The sequence below is a fragment of the Bufo gargarizans genome, chromosome 10, assembly GCF_014858855.1.
Source record: "Bufo gargarizans isolate SCDJY-AF-19 chromosome 10, ASM1485885v1, whole genome shotgun sequence".
Lineage (NCBI taxonomy): Eukaryota > Metazoa > Chordata > Amphibia > Anura > Bufonidae > Bufo > Bufo gargarizans.
In genome coordinates, this window is record NC_058089.1 from 92,292,269 (window position 1) to 92,313,944 (window position 21,676).

General features: G+C 41.0%; 1 protein-coding gene across 1 annotated transcript in view; it reads right to left on the minus strand.

Annotated features, from left to right (window-relative positions):
- The window catches only part of LOC122920085, a 51,876-nt gene extending 30,513 nt beyond the window's left edge, over window positions 1–21,363 (minus strand). Inside the window, exons 1-3 of the mRNA XM_044269294.1 lie at window positions 21,171–21,363; window positions 20,904–21,057; window positions 19,713–19,929 (exon numbers count right to left, since the gene is read on the minus strand). Coding sequence (XP_044125229.1) covers window positions 19,713–19,929; window positions 20,904–21,057; window positions 21,171–21,363 — 564 coding nt within the window. The remainder of the gene's footprint in view (window positions 1–19,712; window positions 19,930–20,903; window positions 21,058–21,170) is intronic.
- Between the last annotated feature and the right edge of the window lie 313 nt (window positions 21,364–21,676).

The window sequence follows — 21,676 nt, forward strand, 5'->3', positions numbered from 1 at the left end:
TGAATATTATATACCCTTTTAGGGATAGATTTCAAATAGCTCTGATATAGCAGAAACCACTAAATTATGAAATTGCTAAATTGGGAATTGTATTTCAACCCAGAACAAAAAATGTGCTTTGGCGGACACTAAATAACTTTCCCAGCCACAACAGGACAGCGGTAACGAGAGATTTAGCGGGATATAAATTTGAGGCCTAGTATTTAGGCGCTGGGTGACCGGTATGGATTTAGTGACAGAATTAGACTGGGATATGCACAGTAGCGTGTGTGTGTGAAGTTATTCTGAATGACCCTATGTGCACCTTGAATATTATATACCCTTTTAGGGATAGATTTCAAATAGCTCTGATATAGCAGAAACCACTAAATTATGAAATTGCTAAATTGGGAATTGTATTTCAACCCAGAACAAAAAATGTGCTTTGGCGGACACTAAATAACTTTCCCAGCCACAACAGGACAGCGGTAACGAGAGATTTAGCGGGATATAAATTTGAGGCCTAGTATTTAGGCGCTGGGTGACCGGTATGGATTTAGTGACAGAATTAGACTGGGATATGGCCAAAAAATAACCACACTATTGCTGGTTAAATGCACTTGGTGACGGGCACAGCTTGCCCCTGATGTAGTATATGGCCAAAAAATGAACAGACTATTGCTGGTTAAATGCACTTGGTGTCACAGCTTGACCAACTCCACTACTGAGGGTTAAATGCACTTGGTGACGGGCGCAGCTTGCCCCTGATGTAGTATATGGCCAAAAAATTAACAGACTATTGCTGGTTAAATGCACTTGGTGTGATAGCTTGACCAACCACACTACTGAGGGTTAAATGCACTTGGTGACGGGCGCAGCTTGCCCCTGATGTAGTATATGGCCAAAAAATGAACAGACTATTGCTGGTTAAATGCACTTGGTGTCACAGCTTGACCAACCACACTACTGAGGGTTAAATGCACTTGGTGACGGGCGCAGCTTGCCCCTGATGTAGTATATGGCCAAAAAATGAACAGACTATTGCTGGTTAAATGCACTTGGTGATGGGCGCAGCTTGCCCCTGATTTAGTATATGGCCAAAAAATGAACAGACTATTGCTGGTTAAATGCACTTGGTGTGATAGCTTGACCAACCACACTACTGAGGGTTAAATGCACTTGGTGACGGGCGCAGCTTGCCCCTGATGTAGTATATGGCCAAAAAATAAACAGACTATTGCTGGTTAAATGCACTTGGTGTGACAGCTTCACCCTGATGTAGGCTTTAGCCAAAAAACAAACGCACCATTGAGGGTTAAATGCACTTGGTGACAGGCGCAGCTTGCCCCTGATGTAGTATATGGCCAAAAAATAAACAGACTATTGCTGGTTAAATGCACTTGGTGTGACAGCTTCACCCTGATGTAGGCTTTAGCCAAAAAACAAACACACCATTGAGGGTTAAATGCACTTGGTGACAGGCGCAGCTTGCTCCTGATGTAGTATATGGCCAAAAAATAAACAGACTATTGCTGGTTAAATGCACTTGGTGTGACAGCTTCACCCTGATGTAGGCTTTAGCCAAAAAACAACCACACTATTGAGGGTTAAATGCACTTGGTCGCAGCTTGTGCTGGCGCACCACAAGACACAAAATGGCCGCCGATCACCCCAGAAAAATGTGACTGACAAACGGTCTGGGCAGCCTAAAAACAGTGAGCAATTGAGGATCAGCAGCTCAATGATCCACAGCTGCAGATCGATCAGTTAATCAAGTCCTTTGGAGGAGTTAATCTGCCTAATCTCGCCCTACTGTCGCAGCCGCAACCTCTCCCTACGCTAATCAGAGCAGCGTGACGGGCGGCGCTATGTGACTCCAGCTTAAATAGAGGCTGGGTCACATGGTGCTCTGGCCAATCACAGCCATGCCAATAGTAGGCATGGCTGTGATGGCCTCTTGGGGCAAGTAGTATGACGCTTGTTGATTGGCTGCTTTGCAGCCTTTCAAAAAGCGCCAAGAAAGCGTCACAAAAGCGCCAAGAAAGCGACGAACACCGAACCCGAACCCGGACTTTTACGAAAATGTCCGGGTTCGGGTCCGTGTCACGGACACCCCAAAATTCGGTACGAACCCGAACTATACAGTTCGAGTTCGCTCATCTCTAGTTTTTACCTGTCTACTAGGTATAACAGTGGTATATTACAGCCAAACATTTCTGCCGAGAATGTAACAGACACATTTTTGAAATGTTTTTATTTGTCTACTAGGTAGAGCAGGGGTATATCACACCCATAAATTGGTGAATTTCACGCGAGAATGTAACAGACAAATTAGTGAAATGTTTTCACCTGCCCACTAGGTATAGCAGGGGTATATCACACCCAAAAATTGGTGAATTTCACCCGAATATGTAACAGAGAAATTAGTTTTTTTTTTACCTATCTACTAGGTATAGCAGTGGTATATCACAGCCACAATTTGCTGAATTTCACCCGAAAATGTAACAGACAAATTAGTGATTTTTTTTTACCTGTCTACTAGGTAGAGCAGGGGTATATAACACCCAAAAATTGGTTAATTTCACCCGAACATGTAACAGACAAATTCATGATTTTTTTTTACCTGTCTACTAGGTATAGCAGTGGTATATCAGAGCCAAAAATTGGTGAATTGCACTGAAAATGTAACAGACAAATTAATGAAATGACATAAAATAAAATATGTACAAAATAAAAAAAATGAATCTTGATTTATGAGGTGGAGGTCCATATGGAGTAGGAGTTTGAGGAGGTGGTGAACGTAGCGGTGTAGGTGGAAGCGGCGGTGGAGGAGGACAAGGTAGCCAACACTGGTTTTTGGCTTAAATTTTTGATTTTTTTAAAAAATTTGGGTACACTCCTAAAGAGTGGGAAATATCCAAAATACAACAATGAGCAATTGCGCTGTAGCATAACAATGGCTGGGTAAGGCCCGTATACATGTCTATTCTGCACAAGGTATAGACAAGTCCTGTGGGATCCATGCCTGGTTCATTTTAATGAATGTGAGCTTGTCCACATTGGCTGTGGACAGTCGGCTGCGCTTGTCTGTGATAACCCCCTCCTGCCGTTCTAAACACACATTCTGACAATACACTGGCTGCAGGGCAGCCCAGCACCTCCAAGGTGTAAAGGGCAAGCTCATGCCTTGTGACAATTTGGAGACACAGAAGTTGAAGGGGGCAGACCCGTCATTCAGTACGTGTAGGCGTGTGCACACATACTGCACCACCATGTTGCTGAAATGCTGCCTTCTGCTAAGACGTTCCATATCAGCTGGTGGTGCTGGTTGTTGTGGCGTGCTGACAAAGCTTTTCCACATTTCGGTTCTTTACCTGGTTTTAGGATTAGCTTTATATGGGCAGTGTTGGATATCTCGGGAAACGGGAGTCCAGACATATGATAGTTATATACTTTCGTTAAAAGTGGCGTGATTCTTTCCCCTAAGATTTTAAAGAATTCCCCAGTGTAAACCGTTTGGTCCTGGGGCCTTCCCTAACTTCAGACTTGATATTGTTGTCTGGATTTCCTGCGATGTTATCGGGACGTTAAGGGAGGTTAAGTCTTCTGGGGTGATATGTGGTAAATTTCCAATTATTCCCACTCTCCGCATTCTCCTTCTTGAATTTATATAGGTCAATATAAATTTCCTTTATTACTTTGTTTATATCTTTTGGGTCATGTTTTAATTGCCCTTTTTTATCTTGTAAGGCTAAAATAGGGGTAGAGTGATAGAAACCCTTCGCTAATCTAGCCAGTAATTTCCCGGCTTTATTGCTGAATTTGTAGAGTTGTGCGTCCGCTCTGGATCTATACAGTAACTCCTTCTTTTGGAGCCAATACTCATATTCCTGCTTCTCCCTCTTCCACGCACCCTCCGTCTCATCTGACGGGCATGTTGTAAAAGCTAAGTATGCCTTTCTGAGCTTTGCCCCATGAGTTTCAATTTCAGCCGTTATTTTATTTTTAAGTCCCGCGACATGAGAGATCAATCGCCCCCTCAGCACAGCTTTCCCAGCATCCCAAGTCAGCTGGGCATTATCGGGTAGATCATTAGTGCTAATATATTCTTCCCACCATCCCATCAGTAATTTATTGAAATCTGCATTATCATACAGATCTGACGGGAAGCGCCAAATATAGTCTGGACCATACCGTAACCAGTGCGTGATCTGAGATCACCAAATCCTCTATGGTAGAGGATCTGCATCTCCCAAATAGATTTCTTGACAGTAATAAGTAGTTTATACGGGACCATGATTTGTGTACTAATGAATAATGCGTGAAATCAAGCCCTTCCGGGTGTAGTGTCCTCCAAGCATCTACCAAATTGAATGTGGACATCAGATCCTGTAATATATGGACATTGCGTTTCGCTGGGGGAATAGATCCTCTGTCTCCTATCTTCTCCCCACTCCGCCACTACATTTATACCACCCCCTATTTTCTTATCTACTATCTGATCTCCTAACATCCTCTCTGAGACTGCTCTATAGAATTTTTCACAGGAGTCATTTGGACCATAGATGTTATATACACTAAATGTTTTCCCTTCTGATTGCATGGTGATCTGAGCAATTCTGCCCTCGTCATCGCAGGAGTGGGAGGGCACCAGATAATTAAGATTTTTCCTTATCAGGATCAATACTCCAGCCCTTCGCTTGAGTGCCTTTGATCCATAAACTTCTCCAACCCACAGTTTCCTAATCCTCAGAAAATCGTCTTTTCAATTTATTTGTAAAATTCGGCGAAGCAGTCGAATTGAATTTTGAAGAACTTCGCTCATCTCTAGTTATATCCCTGGCATAGTTTGTAAGTTTATTCACGGGCCTCTAGTTGCTGACGTTTGTTCTCACATTCTAGCAGAGAAGACATCCAGCTATAAATACCGCTTGCTCAATATTATGGATGTTTAGAGCTGGGAATACAAAGGAGCTATAGTTCACTCTTTTAAAGCGTGCCTCTGCTTTTATTGTTTTTTTCCTTGGTAACAGTGAAAGTGTAGTTGCCTGGGTGAAATTGCTTTTCCCATAGGATGTGACTGGGAGCATGTGATGGTACACATAGACAGCCTATCAGCACCAGCTGCATCCTGGAAATTATTATGAAGATTAATGACAGCAGTGCCGCAGAGGATTTTTTTCTCCTAGATGGATCAGAAATTGCCTGCAATAAACAACAGCCGTTGTGAGGAGTATATAAACGCTGTCTATTTCATAAAACTTCTCTACAGGAATCAAGACAAATAAATTCATCATAAAAAAGCTGATAAAAACAGCAGGTAATAAACATGATAAGTAGCGTAACTAATTCTACACTTACCGATTGAATTTTCCATATCCAAAATAACCAGCATGAACCGTCATTTAACCGCCTCTGGTCCTGGGTATTTAGAACCTTTAGGACCAGACACAGTTTAGTCTGGTTTCACATCAGCATTTATTTTTCCGTTATTTTGATCTGTCAGATGAACAAAAAACAAAACTGTGCATCGATTATGCAGGTTTTTAAACTGAGCACATTCGACCAGCTCCATGTAATGGACATAAAAAAAGGAAAAGAGCAAACAGCAGGTGGCGCTATACAGAATCATTTTATTCAATAGCTCACTGGCTATACAAATTTTTTATGTAATTGCAAAATTATTCAGATCCTGGTGCTGGTTTGAAAACTGTAAAATATGTTTTGTGACACAACCACTTTAACCCCTTCACTACCAAGCCACTTTTCACCTTAAATCCCAGGCTGATTTTTGCAATGTGAATGTGTCACTTTATGTAGTAATAACTTTAAAACACTTTTACTTATCCAGGTCATTCTGAGAGTGTTTTCTCATCACATATTGTACTTCATGACAGTGGTAAAATGGAGTAAAAAAAAAAGTCATTTTTATTTATAAAAAAATACAAAATTTACAATAAATTGGGAAAAATTTGCACATTTCCAAATTTCCATTTCTCTACTTTTATAATAGATAGCAATAACTCCAAAAATAGTTACTACTTTACATTCCCCATATGTCTACTTTATGTTTGGATAATTTTGTGAATGCCATTTTATTTTTTGCGGACGTTAGAAGGCTTAGAAGTTTAGAAAATTTCCAAAACCCATTTTTTAAGGACCAGTTCAGGTCTGAAGTCACTTTGTGAGGCTTACATAATGACCCAAGGGGCTGGATCTCACAGGCTCTCCTGGAAGGCAGCCACGACCCCGTAGACACCGTCACCCGTGATACTGCCGTGCAAGGGCTAATGTGCCGGCATCTGTTTTTTCACCTATGCCAGAGCATACAGCAGGGCTCCGGCTATCAGTCACAGCCAGACGCCTGCCTCTGATCGGGCGGGTGCAGCTCTGATCAGCGCGCTGTACCTGTACTGCGCTGGGATTTCTGTCCTGCATTTCTGTGCCGTACATGTATCCTGGTATCCTAAGGGTTAAGGAAACTTAGGTGCAGCAAGTTGTGCCCATAAATACAGCATCTTAATTGGATGGGATAACCTGTTAAATTATACTAGGATTTAGAGATGAGCTAAGTTTTGAAAAATTTGACTCGGCAGCTTCGCCTAAGTTTGACAAGAAATTCAATTTGTTACGAATTAATTCGAATTAATGTAGAATGAAAAATGAATCAACTTTGAAAACTGTTTTGATTAAACATGTCTTATAGTTTAATGGCTAAAGCTACAATAAAAAGCTGTAAATGCATATATCCATGATTATAGACTACAAAATCCGGTGTTGTCAGATCCTGCAGTTGCACTACATACTGTACATGGCCCCTACTTTTTGGTAATCTTAGAAACATAAGTTAGTAAAAAGGAAATAGATGGGATATTGCATGACTGCAGGATCAGACTATGCAATGTTTGTATTCTGTAATCATACATACTGTACGTCTTCATATGAGCTATAGGAGGAAAACAATGGATTTTTTTTATTATAGACTATTTGCTCAGTTGTTTAATTTTCATTTTAGATGGATTGGATTTTTTTTTTACTTGGTTTCATACATAGTTGCAATGACAACAAGTTCCTTAGGTTCTGCCCTAATATCCAAATAGTGAATCTGTAGCATAATGGCGGGGAATATAGCAATAGAAAAATGACCCACTGTTTAAATCAAGTTTTTAAGTTAAAACATATTATTTAAGAAGTTTTGGTGATGTTATCTTTAATTTGCCCTATCGCTATATTTAAAAGATCCTAAAATCTTGCAATTTTCACTTCGGACACTAAGCCTAATAATAGGTCAATGCTTGTTGTTCTGCAATGTGTTCTAATTCTAATCCCAGGCAGGATAACAATAAAAGACATTAAGCAGATATACACAATTGGATTGAATTAGTGCAAATAAGTAAAACGTGGAAACTGCGGAGCACCACATGCCGTTGATATGAGAGGTGAATGTTGGTTATGAAGGGTGGACTGCCAAGTTGCAGTGAAGCATCTTACTGACAAAATGAACCAGCTGCTACTAGACAAGTGTCTAAAACAACTGTTCAGTGAACCCTTTTGCGTATGGGGCTCCAAAGCAGATGGATGGTCACTGCACCTCTGCTAACAAAGTTGCCTCAGCAGAAAAGTCTTCCATTTTCACGGCAGTATAGGAATTGGACCTCTGCTGATTGGCAAAGGGTTGCCTTCTCTGATGAGTCACGTTTTCTGCTTCATCAAACAGATGGACGTTGGCGTGTCAGGTGAAAAACATCATAGCCCTGCAGCCATTGCTGAAAGAACACAAGCTGGTGGTGGCAGCGTCATGGTCTGGGGAATGTTTTCGTGACATTCTCTGGGTACACTTATCCATGTCTAAGGCACTCTCAACTAGTTTGAAATGAATCCATCCTTGCAGATCACATACATCCATACATGCTGATTGTCTTTCCTGGAGCAGATGATATCTACCAGCAAGACAATGCGATATATGTCAATTGGCTAGAAATGTCCAACATTGGTTGAAAGAGCATGACCAAGACTTCCAAGTACTTCCTTTTCCCCTTAATTCCCCAGACTTGAACCCAATTGAGCATCTGTGGGTCCACCTCGATTGTTGTGTTCACTCCATGGAGCCTCCCCCACCACCCTCCAGCAGCTGTGTGATGCACTGCAGTCAGCATGGCTCCAGATATCTTTGACATCCTACCAGGACCCTATTGAGTCACTCCTGGCCCATCTAGTTGAGTCTGTGCTGCACATGGTGGTAACTCTGACTACTAGCTGGTCGTGTTAATAATGTGACTTGACCGTGTAGATAACACATAATCCAACTTTCAAAACAGTTCATGTCACAACTAGAGATGAGCAAAGTTCTTCAAAATTAGATTTGCCTGCTTCTCCAAATCTTTAAAGAAAATTTGCTTTGTGATGAATTACTTTGTCACGAAGTGCATTTCTTTGTAAGTTACAGGCACCATGACGGGAAACGGCAATTGCATTGCTCCCCCCCCCCCCCCATTATTAAACCCCTCAGATGCCACGTTCATCGCTGATCGCAGCATCTAATATTAATATTAAGGCCTTTCAGGGGTTAATCATAAAAAAAAAAATTTGAATTGTACTTACCTTATCCATGTGAGAGCAAAGTGGCTGCTGCGGCCATCTTGCTTGAAGATCGAGTGTAAAATCTTGTGTGGTGTGTGATGATGATTGATATACAGATGCACCCGAGCTAAACCTGATGATAACGTCTTAAGTAAAAAATGGCACAAGAAGGTTAACTAACTCTTTCAATGCATTTCAATGGCTTTTGTCACAAGATGACACAATATATTACTGTGACATGTGTTATCAGGGTCATCAGAGTCAATTTTAGCTGAGCTACATCTGCGTATTTTTGTGGGGAAAAAAATCTGCAAAACGTGTAATTTATTCATCTATATCTCTGCTTTTTCTAACTTAAGACCACCCCGGTCAGCTATTCAACTATTCAAGAAATTTGCATACATTTTCATTTTTGTAGAGCCATTATTTCTTAACTGATCTGAGGAACATTAATTAGTTTTAATAAACACAATTTTGCAGAATATTCACATTGTATTGTTCAGATTGTAATGTAAGATGTTGATGCACAGGTAGCGTGCACCTGCTTATACATCTTAAACATATTTCATTATTTCAACTCCCTTAGTAAACCATTGCCAATTAAATTACCTTTGCTGTTAATTCTATATTTCATTATTTATGACATCTGTACATGTCTGATCTGGAGTATAGTCAGTGGCAAAATGCTAGGTCCCATGGAGTTAATTAACTAATATTTAAACCATCTTCCTTCTTAGTTGTGTTATATTAGTGCAGGCATTTTGGCATCAGATCCTGAGAATGTACATTAATTATTCAAATTTTCAGTCTTCTAGTTACAGGGTCAAAGTCCAATGTTATGCTTCAAATATATATATATATATATATATATATATATATATATAATTGAAGCAGAACATTTGACTTTGACCCTGTAACTAGAAGACTGAAAATTATTATAATAATAATAAAGAAAACAGCATTTGAGAACTCACATTGTAGCTGCTGGCCCACATTTTCTATCTTATATGGTAAGAATAGATCAGTAGAACTTTTTAATGTTCTTGTTGAGTTTTTGATGGTCTATAAACAGATCCAGGAGAGTAGCTATAGGAAGCACTGAGGTAACAGTTGCACCAGAGTGTCACGGCTGAAGATGGGGAAAACCCTCAACCGTGCGATGACAGAAGATAATGGTCGCTGTAAGGCCAGGACAGAAATCAGGGAGCAGGTCACCTCCTAATACGTCCCTAATTCTGACCCTGACTCCTAGCTGTATGAGCCAACCCTGATGGTAGGAGGGCTCATACTCCGGAATCTAGGGTCCCTACTAGCCCTCAGGGTAGCCCTGGACTAGGACCAGGGTAAGACAACCTGTTCCTCCTAGACCCGCACGAACAGGAGTCTCACTGGCCAAGCTGCAAGGAAAGGGAAACATATACAGCATATGGCAATGGTAGGTAAGTGAAACAAGTACCACACCTACCTGCCACAGACACACAGCCTGAAACCCATGTACAAGTGCTGCTGTCCACAACAACACAAACGGACACAGCACACACCATACATCACACAGGAACCCAGGAAACCATAGCTGCAATAAACACAAAGTGACCATACAAACATCTTCATAGCATCATACATAAACTTATGACCACAAGGGTGGCCCTCACTGGATAGATGGTATATGACAGGAGGATGACTCCAGCATAACACATGGCTGGAGTACCCCTCAGATACAGGCATCCAGCGAAGAAAGTAAACCCTTCCAACACCAGGCAAGGGAAGAAAGCCACTTAAAGGGGAAGTGTACAAACAACATCACACTGCACCTGTTACCGCCGGCAACGACATGCGTGGCAACCATGTACTGGGAGCCAGCCAGAAGGCCGAGACACTGCCACCACATGTACACAACACCACATGTTGCCACGTGCAAGCGCAAGTGAAGAAAAGTGTCACAATGCACACCATAGGCCGTGACACAGAGACTTGGTGCTAGAGGGGTCTAGAATAACACTCTGTCATATAAGAAGCTAATAGTATTATAAATGGTATATGTTGAGGATCCTGTTACATATTATGTACTGGGACCCATAAGCTTCGAGATAGCTCCATGTGTAGACTTATTTATAATTTTAAAAAGCACTGATAACAAGAATGGGGACCCTGCACCCCTTCGGAGCCCCCAAAGTGTACAGATGGGCAGGTTGAGTATGCGCACTGCCACTCCATTCATCTATACTGGGGTTAGGACCACCACCAATCTAATTGTTTTTCCCAACCTGTGAATACTGAATAAGGATAACATTTAACACCTACAGTACCCTTTTATTGTGATTTTAACCTGTACAGCAGATATTGTGTGTTTAAGATTGTGCCCATTCCGGAACTGAGTGGGCGCAATAGGTGGTAGGTACACAGAAACAGGTAGTGCTCATGGTCAGAGGCACAACTATAGTCAGAGAGGCATTTAACACCTCAGATGGTGAGATAACTGTGCCAAAACAGTTCAGTGATTGCTGGAGGTGTTCACAGAGGTAAATTTTATCAGCCCATAAAACTAGCAAATGCTTGGGGTCCCCGATAGGAAGGCTTCGCTGAAACGTCCGTTGGGGTGTGCGGTTCTCCTGAGGGTACTGCGTTTTGATGGGTATGTAGTTACTATATTACTCTTGACTTTTTACTGATTTATGTTTTGTTGTTTTTGGAGTTCTTCTTTTTTTGTCTATTATGAGCTTTATGCTAATATGTCCTGGCACTTGCACTTTACTAGTATTTAGCAACTATTTGCTTATGGTATACAGGACAAACTAATGGGTACTTTTACAACTGACTCCTATTGTTACTGCTCTATTATATATACCATCATTACACTGTCATACACTGTGAACCACACTTTTTTCATTGTGATTTCTACTCATTGTAAATCACGTTACATTATATCTAATCATTGAATAAAGATTATTTTATATTTTTGAGCTATAAAGACTCTGGTGTCTTTTTGTAAGTATTTATATTAGTATAGAGTTGGCTTTGAGTTTTTTTTATTTATTTACACTTTTATGTATAACCTTCTTACATGAACCCTGATTAATAAGAACATAGCAATTTTCCAACAGACTGCAATAGTAAAGTAATTGTAGTCTATGGTACAAGCTATCTAATGATCATATTTTAAAACCCCCAATAGGGTCTAAAAATAAATTAAAAAAGTCAAAATAAAGGGTGTCAGTTATTTAGACTGGTATTTAAAACCCCTATATCTGGATCTGCCAAAGTTATAAAGAGGCACAGGCCTCTACATAACTTCAGCGTATCCACCGCCACTTCTAAATTTAAGACAGGTTCCTTCCTGGTTTCTACGCCTAAAGAATGTGTTGAAAATGATGATGGCCCGTCCTCTTCCCTATCCACTTTTTTTAGACCTGACATGAGCGAGGAAAAGTGACAAAATGCATCACAAATAACCTTTGCGCCACAATCTGCTCCAGAAATACTTCTAATATAGGTGTATTTTTGGATAATAAATGACCCTCAAAATGTTTTTATTATAAGAAAATAAAAAGAATTAAAAATTCTAATTACTCCCTTTCCCCTTTCAATGTTTAAAAATAAACAATAAAAAATAAAAATCATTGCTGCATCTGAAAATTATCGAACTAAGAAAATGTTTTAAAAAATCAAAATGGTCAAATAGCCATTTTTTGTCAATTGTAACCCCCCCCAAAAAAATAAATAAATAAAAAAGCATCAAAAAGTGATAATACCCCAAAATTACCCCAGATTACCCATCTAAAAATTACCCCAGATTACCCAACAAAAATTAGCCCTTAACCCCTTAATGACTTTAAAACACTTTGACTTATCCAGGTGATTCTGAGACAGTTTTTTTCGTCACATATTGTACTTCATGACACTGGTAAAATGAAGTAAAAAAAAGTTAATTTTTATTTATAAAAAAATACCAAATTTACCAAAAATTTATAAAACATTGCAAATTTCTAAGTTTCAATTTCTCTACTTCTATAATACATAGTAATACCTCAAAAAATAGTTATTACTTTACATTCCCCATATGTCTACTTCATGTTGGATCATTTTGGGAATGATATTCTATTTTTTGGGGATGTTACAAGGCTTAGAAGTTTAGAAGCAAATCTTGAAATTTTTCAGAAATTTTCAAAAACCCAATTTTTAGGGACCAGTTCAGGTCTGAAGTCACTTTGCAAGGCTTACATAATAGAAACCACCCAAAAAACCCATTTTATAAACTACACCCCTCAAGGTATTCAAAACTGATTTTACAAATGTCATTAACCCTTTAGGTGTTCCACAAGAATTAATGGAAAAGAGAGATACAATTTCAAAATTTCACTTTTTCGGCAGATTTTCCATGAAAAATTTTTTTTTCCAGTTACAAAGCAAGTGTTAACAGCCAAACCAAACTCAATATTTATGGCCCTGATTCTGTCGTTTACAGAAACACCCCATATGTGGTCGTAAACCGCTGTACAGGCACACGGAAGGGCGCAGAAGGAAAGGAATGCCATACGGTTTTTGAAAGGCAGGTTTTGCTGGGCTGTTTTTCTTTTTACACCATGTCCCATTTGAAGCCCCCCTGATGCACCCCTAGAGTAGAAACTCCAAAAAAGTGACTCCATTTTAGAAACTACGGGATAGGGTGGCAGTATTGTTGGTACTAGTTTTGGGTACATATGATTTTTGGTTGCTCTATATTACACTTTTTGTGAGGCAAGGTAACAAGAAATAGCTGTTTTGGCAGAGTTTTTATTTTTTGTTATTTACAACATTCGTCTGACAGGTTATATCATGTGATATTTTTATAGACCAGGTTGTCACGGACGCTGCGATACCTAATATGTACGTACTTTTTGTACTTTTTTTTATTTATGTAAGTTTTACACAATGATTTCTTTTTTAAAGCAAAGAAATCATGTTTTAGTGTTTCCATAGTCCATAGTCAGTTTTTGGGCGATTACCTTGGGTAGGGTATGATTTTTGCGGGATGAGATGACGGTTTTATTGGCACTATTTTGGGGTGCGTGTGACTTTTTGATCGCTTGCTATTACACTTTTTGTGATGTAAGGTGACAAAAAATGGTTTTTACACCGTTTTTATTTAAATTTTTTACGGTATTCACCTGAGGGGTTAGATCATGTGATATTTTTATAGAGCAAGTTATTATGGACGCTGCAATACCTAATATGTATACTTTCTTTTTATTTATGTAAGTTTTACACAATGATTTAATTTTTTTTATATTTATGTAAGTTTTACACAATAACATCATTTTTGAAACAAAAAAAATCATGTTTTAGTGTCTCCATATTCTGAGAGCCATAGTTTTTTCCTTTTTTTGGCGATTGTCTCAGTTAGGGGCTCATTTTTTGCGGGATGAGGTGACGGTTAGATTTGGTGGGCAAACGCCTTTTTGATCGCTTGCTGTTGTACTTTTTGTGATGTAAGGTGACAAAAAAATGGTTTATTTGGCACAGTTTTTATTTTTTATTTTTTACGGTGTTCATCTGAGGGGTTAGGTCTTGTAATATATTTATAGATCCGGTCGATACAGACACGGCGATACCTAATATTTATACTCCCCCCCCCCCTATTTTTTACCTATTTTTTTTTACTTTATTTAGGGAAAATTACATTTTTTTATTTTTACTTGAAACTTTTAATTTTTGGGGGGGAAAACTTTATTTTTTCAACTTTTTTTCACTTTATTTTTTGTCCCACTTTGGGACTTGAACTTTTGGGGGTCTAATCCCCTTTTCAATGCATTCCAATACTAATACTGTGTGTATTACTCATACAGCTTCCGGTCTGTGAGATCCAGGGGGCTGGATCTCACAGTCTCGTCACCGGAAGGCAGCGCTGATGCCTAAGGAAGGCATTGCGCTGCCTTCCATGCCATCGGGTCTTTCCTACAGCCGCATGGGGACCCGATGGTACCACTCCCGCCGCCGCACCAGGTAAAAGCCGCAATTGACCTGCGGTTTGCTGCGATTGTCGATGCGGGGGGGTCACATGACAGGATGATTTCAGCGGACATCCTGTTCCGATTAACCCCCGCCACACCGCAATGTAGTTTTAAAGTTAGGACGTACCAGTATGTCCTGGGTCCTTAAGGACTCGGCAAACATGGGTACCGGTACGTCCTAAGTCCTTAAGGGGTTAAACAAGTCAATTTAGGTGTGTCAGAATATGGTGATGCATAGAAATTTACTTTTTCACAGTTTTTAGTTTTTAACTCCTTCATCCGCCATGACATACCTGTACATCATAGTGGCTGAGGGAATGTATGGAGCGAGTTTCTGCGCTGAGCCTGTTCCACACATGGCAGGTTTCAGCTGTATAATACAGCAGACACCCATGCTCAATGACCGGGATCGGTTATGATACTGGACCCCTCATTGAACCCCTCAGACGCCATGTTCAATAGCATGTTCAATAGCGGTCGCTGCATTTGTGGAGTTAAGTAGATGAAGATAGCTTCTTCTGCCTTCCGATCAGAGCCCCTGCAGTGAAATCACACGGCTCTGATTAGCTACCATGAAAGCCTGGGGTCTGCTAAAGGTTCCCAGGCCTGTCATAGCAAGCTTCCATTTTATTTTTATATTATAGGGTATGGGGCAAGGGATCGAAAGATTCCAGGTCCTAGCACCCTATGCAGGCTAAATGTTGTTATGTAAAAAAAAAAAAAATCAACCTCATTTCCCAAAATTTATATATATATACATATAAAAATGAATAAACATTTAAAAAATAAACATAACAGGTATTGCCGCATTTGAAAATGTCTGAACTAATAAAATAAAAATAAAAATTTCCTGTGCGGAGTATGCTATAATGGAAAAAATAAATATAAACATGTGCTTTGCCGTTTTTTGGTCCACCCAATAAAATTAAATAACAGTGATCAAAAAATTGTATGTATCCCAACTGAAACTACAGTTAGTCCTGCAAAAAATAAGCCCTGATACAGCTCTGTAGAGAGAAATATGAAAAGGTTATGGTTGCCCAAAAAAATTTGATACAAATAAAATGTTGAATTTTTTTCAAAGTATAAAAAAATATATATATACAAATTTGCTATCACTGTAATCGTATTGAGCCACAGAATAAGGACGTCATGTCATTTTTAGTGCACAATGTATTCCGGGATATCAAAACCCAAAAACCTTGTCAGAAATTTGTTTTTGTTTTTCAATTTCACACTAAAATAATTTTTTGCCAGTTTTCCAATACAAGACGGTAAATTAAATGGTGCCATTAAAATTATAACGTATCCATCCATGTGCATTCCGTATTTTGCGGAATGGAACAGCTGGCCCCTAATAGAACAGTCCTATCCTTGTCTGTAATGCGGACAATAATACTGTAGGAAATGTTCTATTTTTTTGCGGAACGGAAATACGGACATAATGCGGAAACGGAAATTAATGGCTCCGTATATGGTCCGTATACGGTCCGCAAAAAAAGCGGAACGGACACAGAATGAAAATACGTTCGTGTGCATGAGGCCTAAGGCCTAGTTCACACTGTAGTTATTTGGTCAGTTATTTCCATCAGTGATTGTGAGACAAAATCAGGTGCGGGTCAAAGACACAGAACAGGTGCAAATCATTTCATTATACCTTATCTCTGTGTAGCCTCAACTCCTGGTTTTGGGTCACCATCACTGATGGAAAACACTAACCAAATCACTGATGTGTGAACGAGGCCTAAGGCTAGGTTTCCATGGGAAGCCTCAGGCCTCTTTCACACGGGCGTCATGTTTTTTAGCCGGCTGCGTTCAGGGTGCGTTCAGTTAAAAGCTTGCGATTTTTCAGGCGAGTGCTGTCAGTTCATTATACGTTTGGCTCGCGTTCCGTCGTTTTTCCCGTGCGTGTGACATCCGGATGGCATGCGTTTTTTTCAACGCGCGTTAAAAAAAACTGATCAATCCACTACATTCACCTGTAACTGCACACACCATATAAATACCCCCATCATGCATTGTTTTGTTGGACAGCTCCATTTTTTGGTGGAGTGGTTTGTGTGTTGATTGGTGTGTGTGTTTGTTAGTGGATTTTCCTTTGCAGGATGTCCACTTTCACCCTGTCATCCACTGACCATGTCTTTTTGCACTGGCTGGTCTCCCGCTGTTTTGGCGAACAGCCAGAAATGCTTGAGGAGGAGCCGCGGAGGAAGCGCATGTGGGTGCATCCTATACTTGCGCAGCGTGCCAGCAAAGGTATCTTTGTTGGCTTGTACGCAGAGCTCCGTGCGCACCCTCCAAAGTTCTTCAATTATTGCCGCATGTCGGTGTCTACGTTTGATCGTCTGTTGGTGGAGTTGAGGCCTTCCTTAACTTTTCAGGACACCAATATGCGGCGGAGTGTGTCACCTGAAGAACGGCTTATTATTACTTTAAGGTAAGACTATATATATTTTCATACTAAATACTTATTTAATGCCACCCTATTTTCAAATACATATTTTTCCCCTCAATGGCCTATGTATTCTAAAGTTTAAATATTATCTGCCTGAGTGCGTAAATGAAGTAGACCTGTATTGAAACTCCCTGATTTGTAGTGAGAAACTGTGTGTGGTTAGATTAGTCACACCAGAATCCAGTTCCGCAGGGGTTAATTATTCTAATGCAGCCTGTAATGACGAGGACACCTCACCTGGGTGTGTATATGTTAATTGTATAGAACTTTATCAAGGTTTAAATGCTATTCCTTATTTACTTTGAGATCAGAATATAAAATATTGGTTAACTAAATATACCACTATGTGCTTGTTTCATTAATATTTACCAGCTACTTTTCCATTAAATAATGTCAAGTAATGTTGTCGATTTACCAACATATGCTATGAAAGTATCTAATTCCATTTTTTTTTCTTTGCAGATATCTGGCGACTGGTAATTCATTTTCGTGTTTGCATTTTGTTTTTCGAATGGGCACTTCCACAATAGCTGGCGTGGTACGGGCTACATGTGCCGCCATTTGGTTGACACTGAAGGCTTCAGTGCTGCCACAACCAACCAGGCAGCAGTGGCTTGATATAGCCCATGGCTTCCAGGAAAGGGCTCAATTTCCAAATTGTATTGGTGCCCTTGACGGGAAGCACATACGGGTTAAGAAGCCACCCAACTCAGGGTCCCAATACTATAATTATAAGCAGTTTTTCTCTGTAGTTTTGTTGGCCTTGGCTGACACAAACTACAGGTTTATTATTGTAGATATTGGGTCCTATGGAAGTTCTGCAGATGCTCGCATCTTCAGGGCTTCCAGAATGGGTCGCTGGCTTCAGTCCAACCAACTGGACGTACCACAGCCAGCAAACCTTCCTGGCTCTACTGGGCCACCTGCGCCTTATGTGGTCGTAGGGGACGAGGGATTTGCCCTTTCTAGCCACCTGATGCGTCCTTATCCTCGACGCGGTTTGGAGGCCAAGAGGCGCAATTTTAATTATCGGTTAAGTAGAGCCAGAAGGTTTGTGGAGTGCACATTCGGCATTTTTTCAAATAAATGGCGTGTTTTCCAGTCGTCAATACAGCTGGCACCACAAAATGTCAATCAGGTCATCAAGGCATGTGTAGTGCTGCATAACTACATACGCACCTATGAGGCCACACCAGAAGAAGATGCCCAAGTGTACAGTACACCATCATCCAGAGACACTTTACTACTTGGACGATCTGTATCTGCTGGACTCAGAGTGCATGAATTTTTTTCGGATTATTTTATGTCCCCTATCGGTTCTTTTCCATTTCCACAATAGTCGTCAATTCATGGACTTTTGTGTTTGGCAGTCTATTTTCATAACCAGGATGGTTTGAGTTTAGTTCAGTTTTGCTTTTTGGAAGTTAGGGACTCGCAAGATAATGAGGACCCTTGACGTGGGTTGCGAGCTTACATATTTTGCCCAAAAAAAGTCGAATCTACCTGGTAGGTGAAATATGTACTAATACCTCATTTCTCTATTACCTCTAAAACGAGGACAAATTTCTCACATTTGTCCAAATGTTTTTTTTTCGGTTTGATGAAAATCCCATTGAGAGTATTGAAACGTCGCATGCTTGGTGAATAAAGTTTGTCATTTTTCATACTACCTGGATGTGCTGCGGAATTGTTTTTTAAAATGTTTGGTATGTATGTATAATAAAACAAACTCATTTACATTTATTATGACCAACATTTTGATGTAAGAAGCCCTAAAAATAAAAACTATTGAACCTCAGTGTTTGTGTGCAAAATTAACTTTTCTATTGTGTCCTATGTGGTTACTAATGTCTAGTCCAAATGTACTAGCTATATATTGTGGTATGTGTATGCACAATAAAATAAAATCACACACATTAGCAGCTTGGAAACAAAAATGTGTTTAATTTCACACAATATTAAAATAAAATCTGGGGTATATGAAAATAAATACTTTTATCAGCCAAAAAACCTACAAATTAACATATTGGCTTGAGGGCGAACAAGATCCCTGATAAGGAGGGCCAGAATATTGTGAGGGTCCAGCCTGATTTGGACCTTGTCCCTCATAAGGAGCCCTGGAATATTGGCCCTGGGAAGGGGGGCCGGAATATTGGCCCTGGGAAGGGGGGCCGGAATATTGGCCCTGGGAAGGGGGGCCGGAATATTGGCCCTGGGAAGGGGGGCCGGAATATTGGCCCTGAAAAAGGGGGGCCGGAATATTGGCCCTGGGAAGGGGGGCCGGAATATTGGCCCTGGGAAGGAGCCCTTGAATATTGGGCCTGGGAAGGTGGCCCAGCTCGACTGGGCGAGGGTCCCGAAGGACCATAGCTCGGCTCCCCCTGAATCTGGGGAACATATGGCGCCATTGGTGGCCCATAATGATCCCTTGGGGGGGGCATTTGTGGTTGGTCCGGGAATGGCTGGGAAACAGTGGGGTGTTTGGGGACAATTAGTTGCCCATAGCGGCGTAAGTTTTCCAGGGCATCATGCATCATCGAGGGATCAGGAAGCGAATTCGCTAGCTCCAGAACGATTTCTACGGAAGTTCTTGTCCGTAACAATCCTTCTGGAGGTAGCTGCCGCATATAATGGGCCAGACTACGGGCAAACATATCGTGATGATCCTCCTGCCGAGCCCGAGATAAATAATCCAAAACTTGGACATTCACGTTGGACTCGGCAGGGGGATTTGCCCGTCGTCTGGACCTGATGGGTAGAGCCAGAGTGAGGGGGGGGGAATCAGCTCCTGATGCTGCAGGAGGCTCGGAAGGTCCTGGTGTTGGTCCCGGAAGACTCTCCTGCTGCCCAGCTGTCGGCTCCTCGTCACAGGCACTTGACAACTGGGGTGCAGATTCTTCTTCATCCTCCTCTAGGTTGTCCTCCGTTCTACAAAAGGATGAAAATATATAAACATGACGATTCGCCAAAAAACGATTAACATATTCCTGTCATGAGCTACACCATCTACATTTGTCACATAGTACTAAACAGGCACAACAAACCGAGGTTTCTTTTTGGCTAACCATTCGGGGCTTGTGCCCCATATGTTTGGTCCAGTGCCCTGAATGTTATGCTGGATTGCTGATAGAATGTTAAGGAAATATTCCAGTGAATTTTTCCATTGATTGGAACTGGCCAACCCCCTGATCACCCCCCTTGGACTAGTTCCGCTACTTATCTGCTGCGATTGAGCACCGATGGCACAGAAGTGACTGAACTCATGGCAACGCAGCAGATAAGTAGCGGAACTAGTACAAGGGGGGTTGGGGGTTGATCTGGGAGTCGCCCAGATGGCTAGTCTCTTCGCAGTAGTTCTTAAACCACTTTCAGCACTCCCCCATTCACTGAAGGGGGGACTGCTGAAAGGGGTTAATAACTAGTGTGATGCCCCCCTCCCCCCCGGGTATAGCGACATAGCTTCATGGGTGGAACTTTGATTCACGGGGGTGTTGGACAGTGGCCTTGTGCCTCAGATGTTTTCACACACTAGCAACTCCCCTGCCAACCTAAAATAGACATATGTGGTAATTGTGGTAGTATAGATGTAGCAGGGATAACCCACACACTCAGAAATACAAGGTCTCTACTCATGTATACTATCGTGTTAACTTTAACCAAAACGAGGAAACTAAAATTTGAAAATACATTTATTACACTTCTTATGTCCCATAGAGCATGTGGGTTCATCCTGCTACATTATTTACGTACCATCAATCTTTACTCAACTTATCATTTAAATCTCCTACTTTAGGTTAAGAAAGGAGCAATGCGAATGTTTGCTAGTGATAAATAGGACATTTCACATTGATCCATTCAAAACATTCACAGTATGTATAGCTTATTGTGTAGAATGGACTTACGGACGCAGATCCATGACAGCGCGGAGGAACATTAGCTGCTCCCGGAAGAGGTACGGCCTTTTCTTGGGGAGACCAGCCCCGCTCCGCCCCTGCTTTCGCATTTCCTTGCGGAATTGGTCTCGGCAGCTCCGCCAACGATTCTTGACCTCTTCAACTGGTAATAGAAAGGCAATAAAGGAACATGGATCAATTTCTAAAGTGATAGGTAAACAAAGGTATAACAAGGCCTATATACTAGGGAGGATATGTATACATTGTTTTACTTACTTAAATTCCGGCGACTTTGCCCTTTTGTCGTTTCCCATATGGCTGCAAATAGATCCTGGGTAACCTCCTCCCAGGCAGCGTCCTTTTTATATCGGTCCTGGTATTCAGAACAACGGAGATCCCAGAGGCAGGGCCTATCCTGCACCAGGACAATCAGCTTCTCAACATCCATGGCTCTCGGATTTTTGGGCATGCTGCCGATAATTGGCTCCGCGAGGGCTTGAAATAGATCCTGCAAACTTAGCTCTGATGTGCTGCCAAAAAGCACATGCAGACCGAGACAGAGAAAAAAAACGCCTACTTCCTGTATTATATAGCCCAGGAGTGTTGCTAAGTGACTTCCGTCAAAAAAAACTGAACGCAACGCGTTGCCATCCGGATGCCATCCGATTTGCACGCACCCCATTCACTTCTATGGGGCCTGCGTCACGTCAAAATCGGACATTATAGAGCATGCTGCGATTTGCACTGAACGTACAAGTGATGCGTTCAAAACAACGCTCATG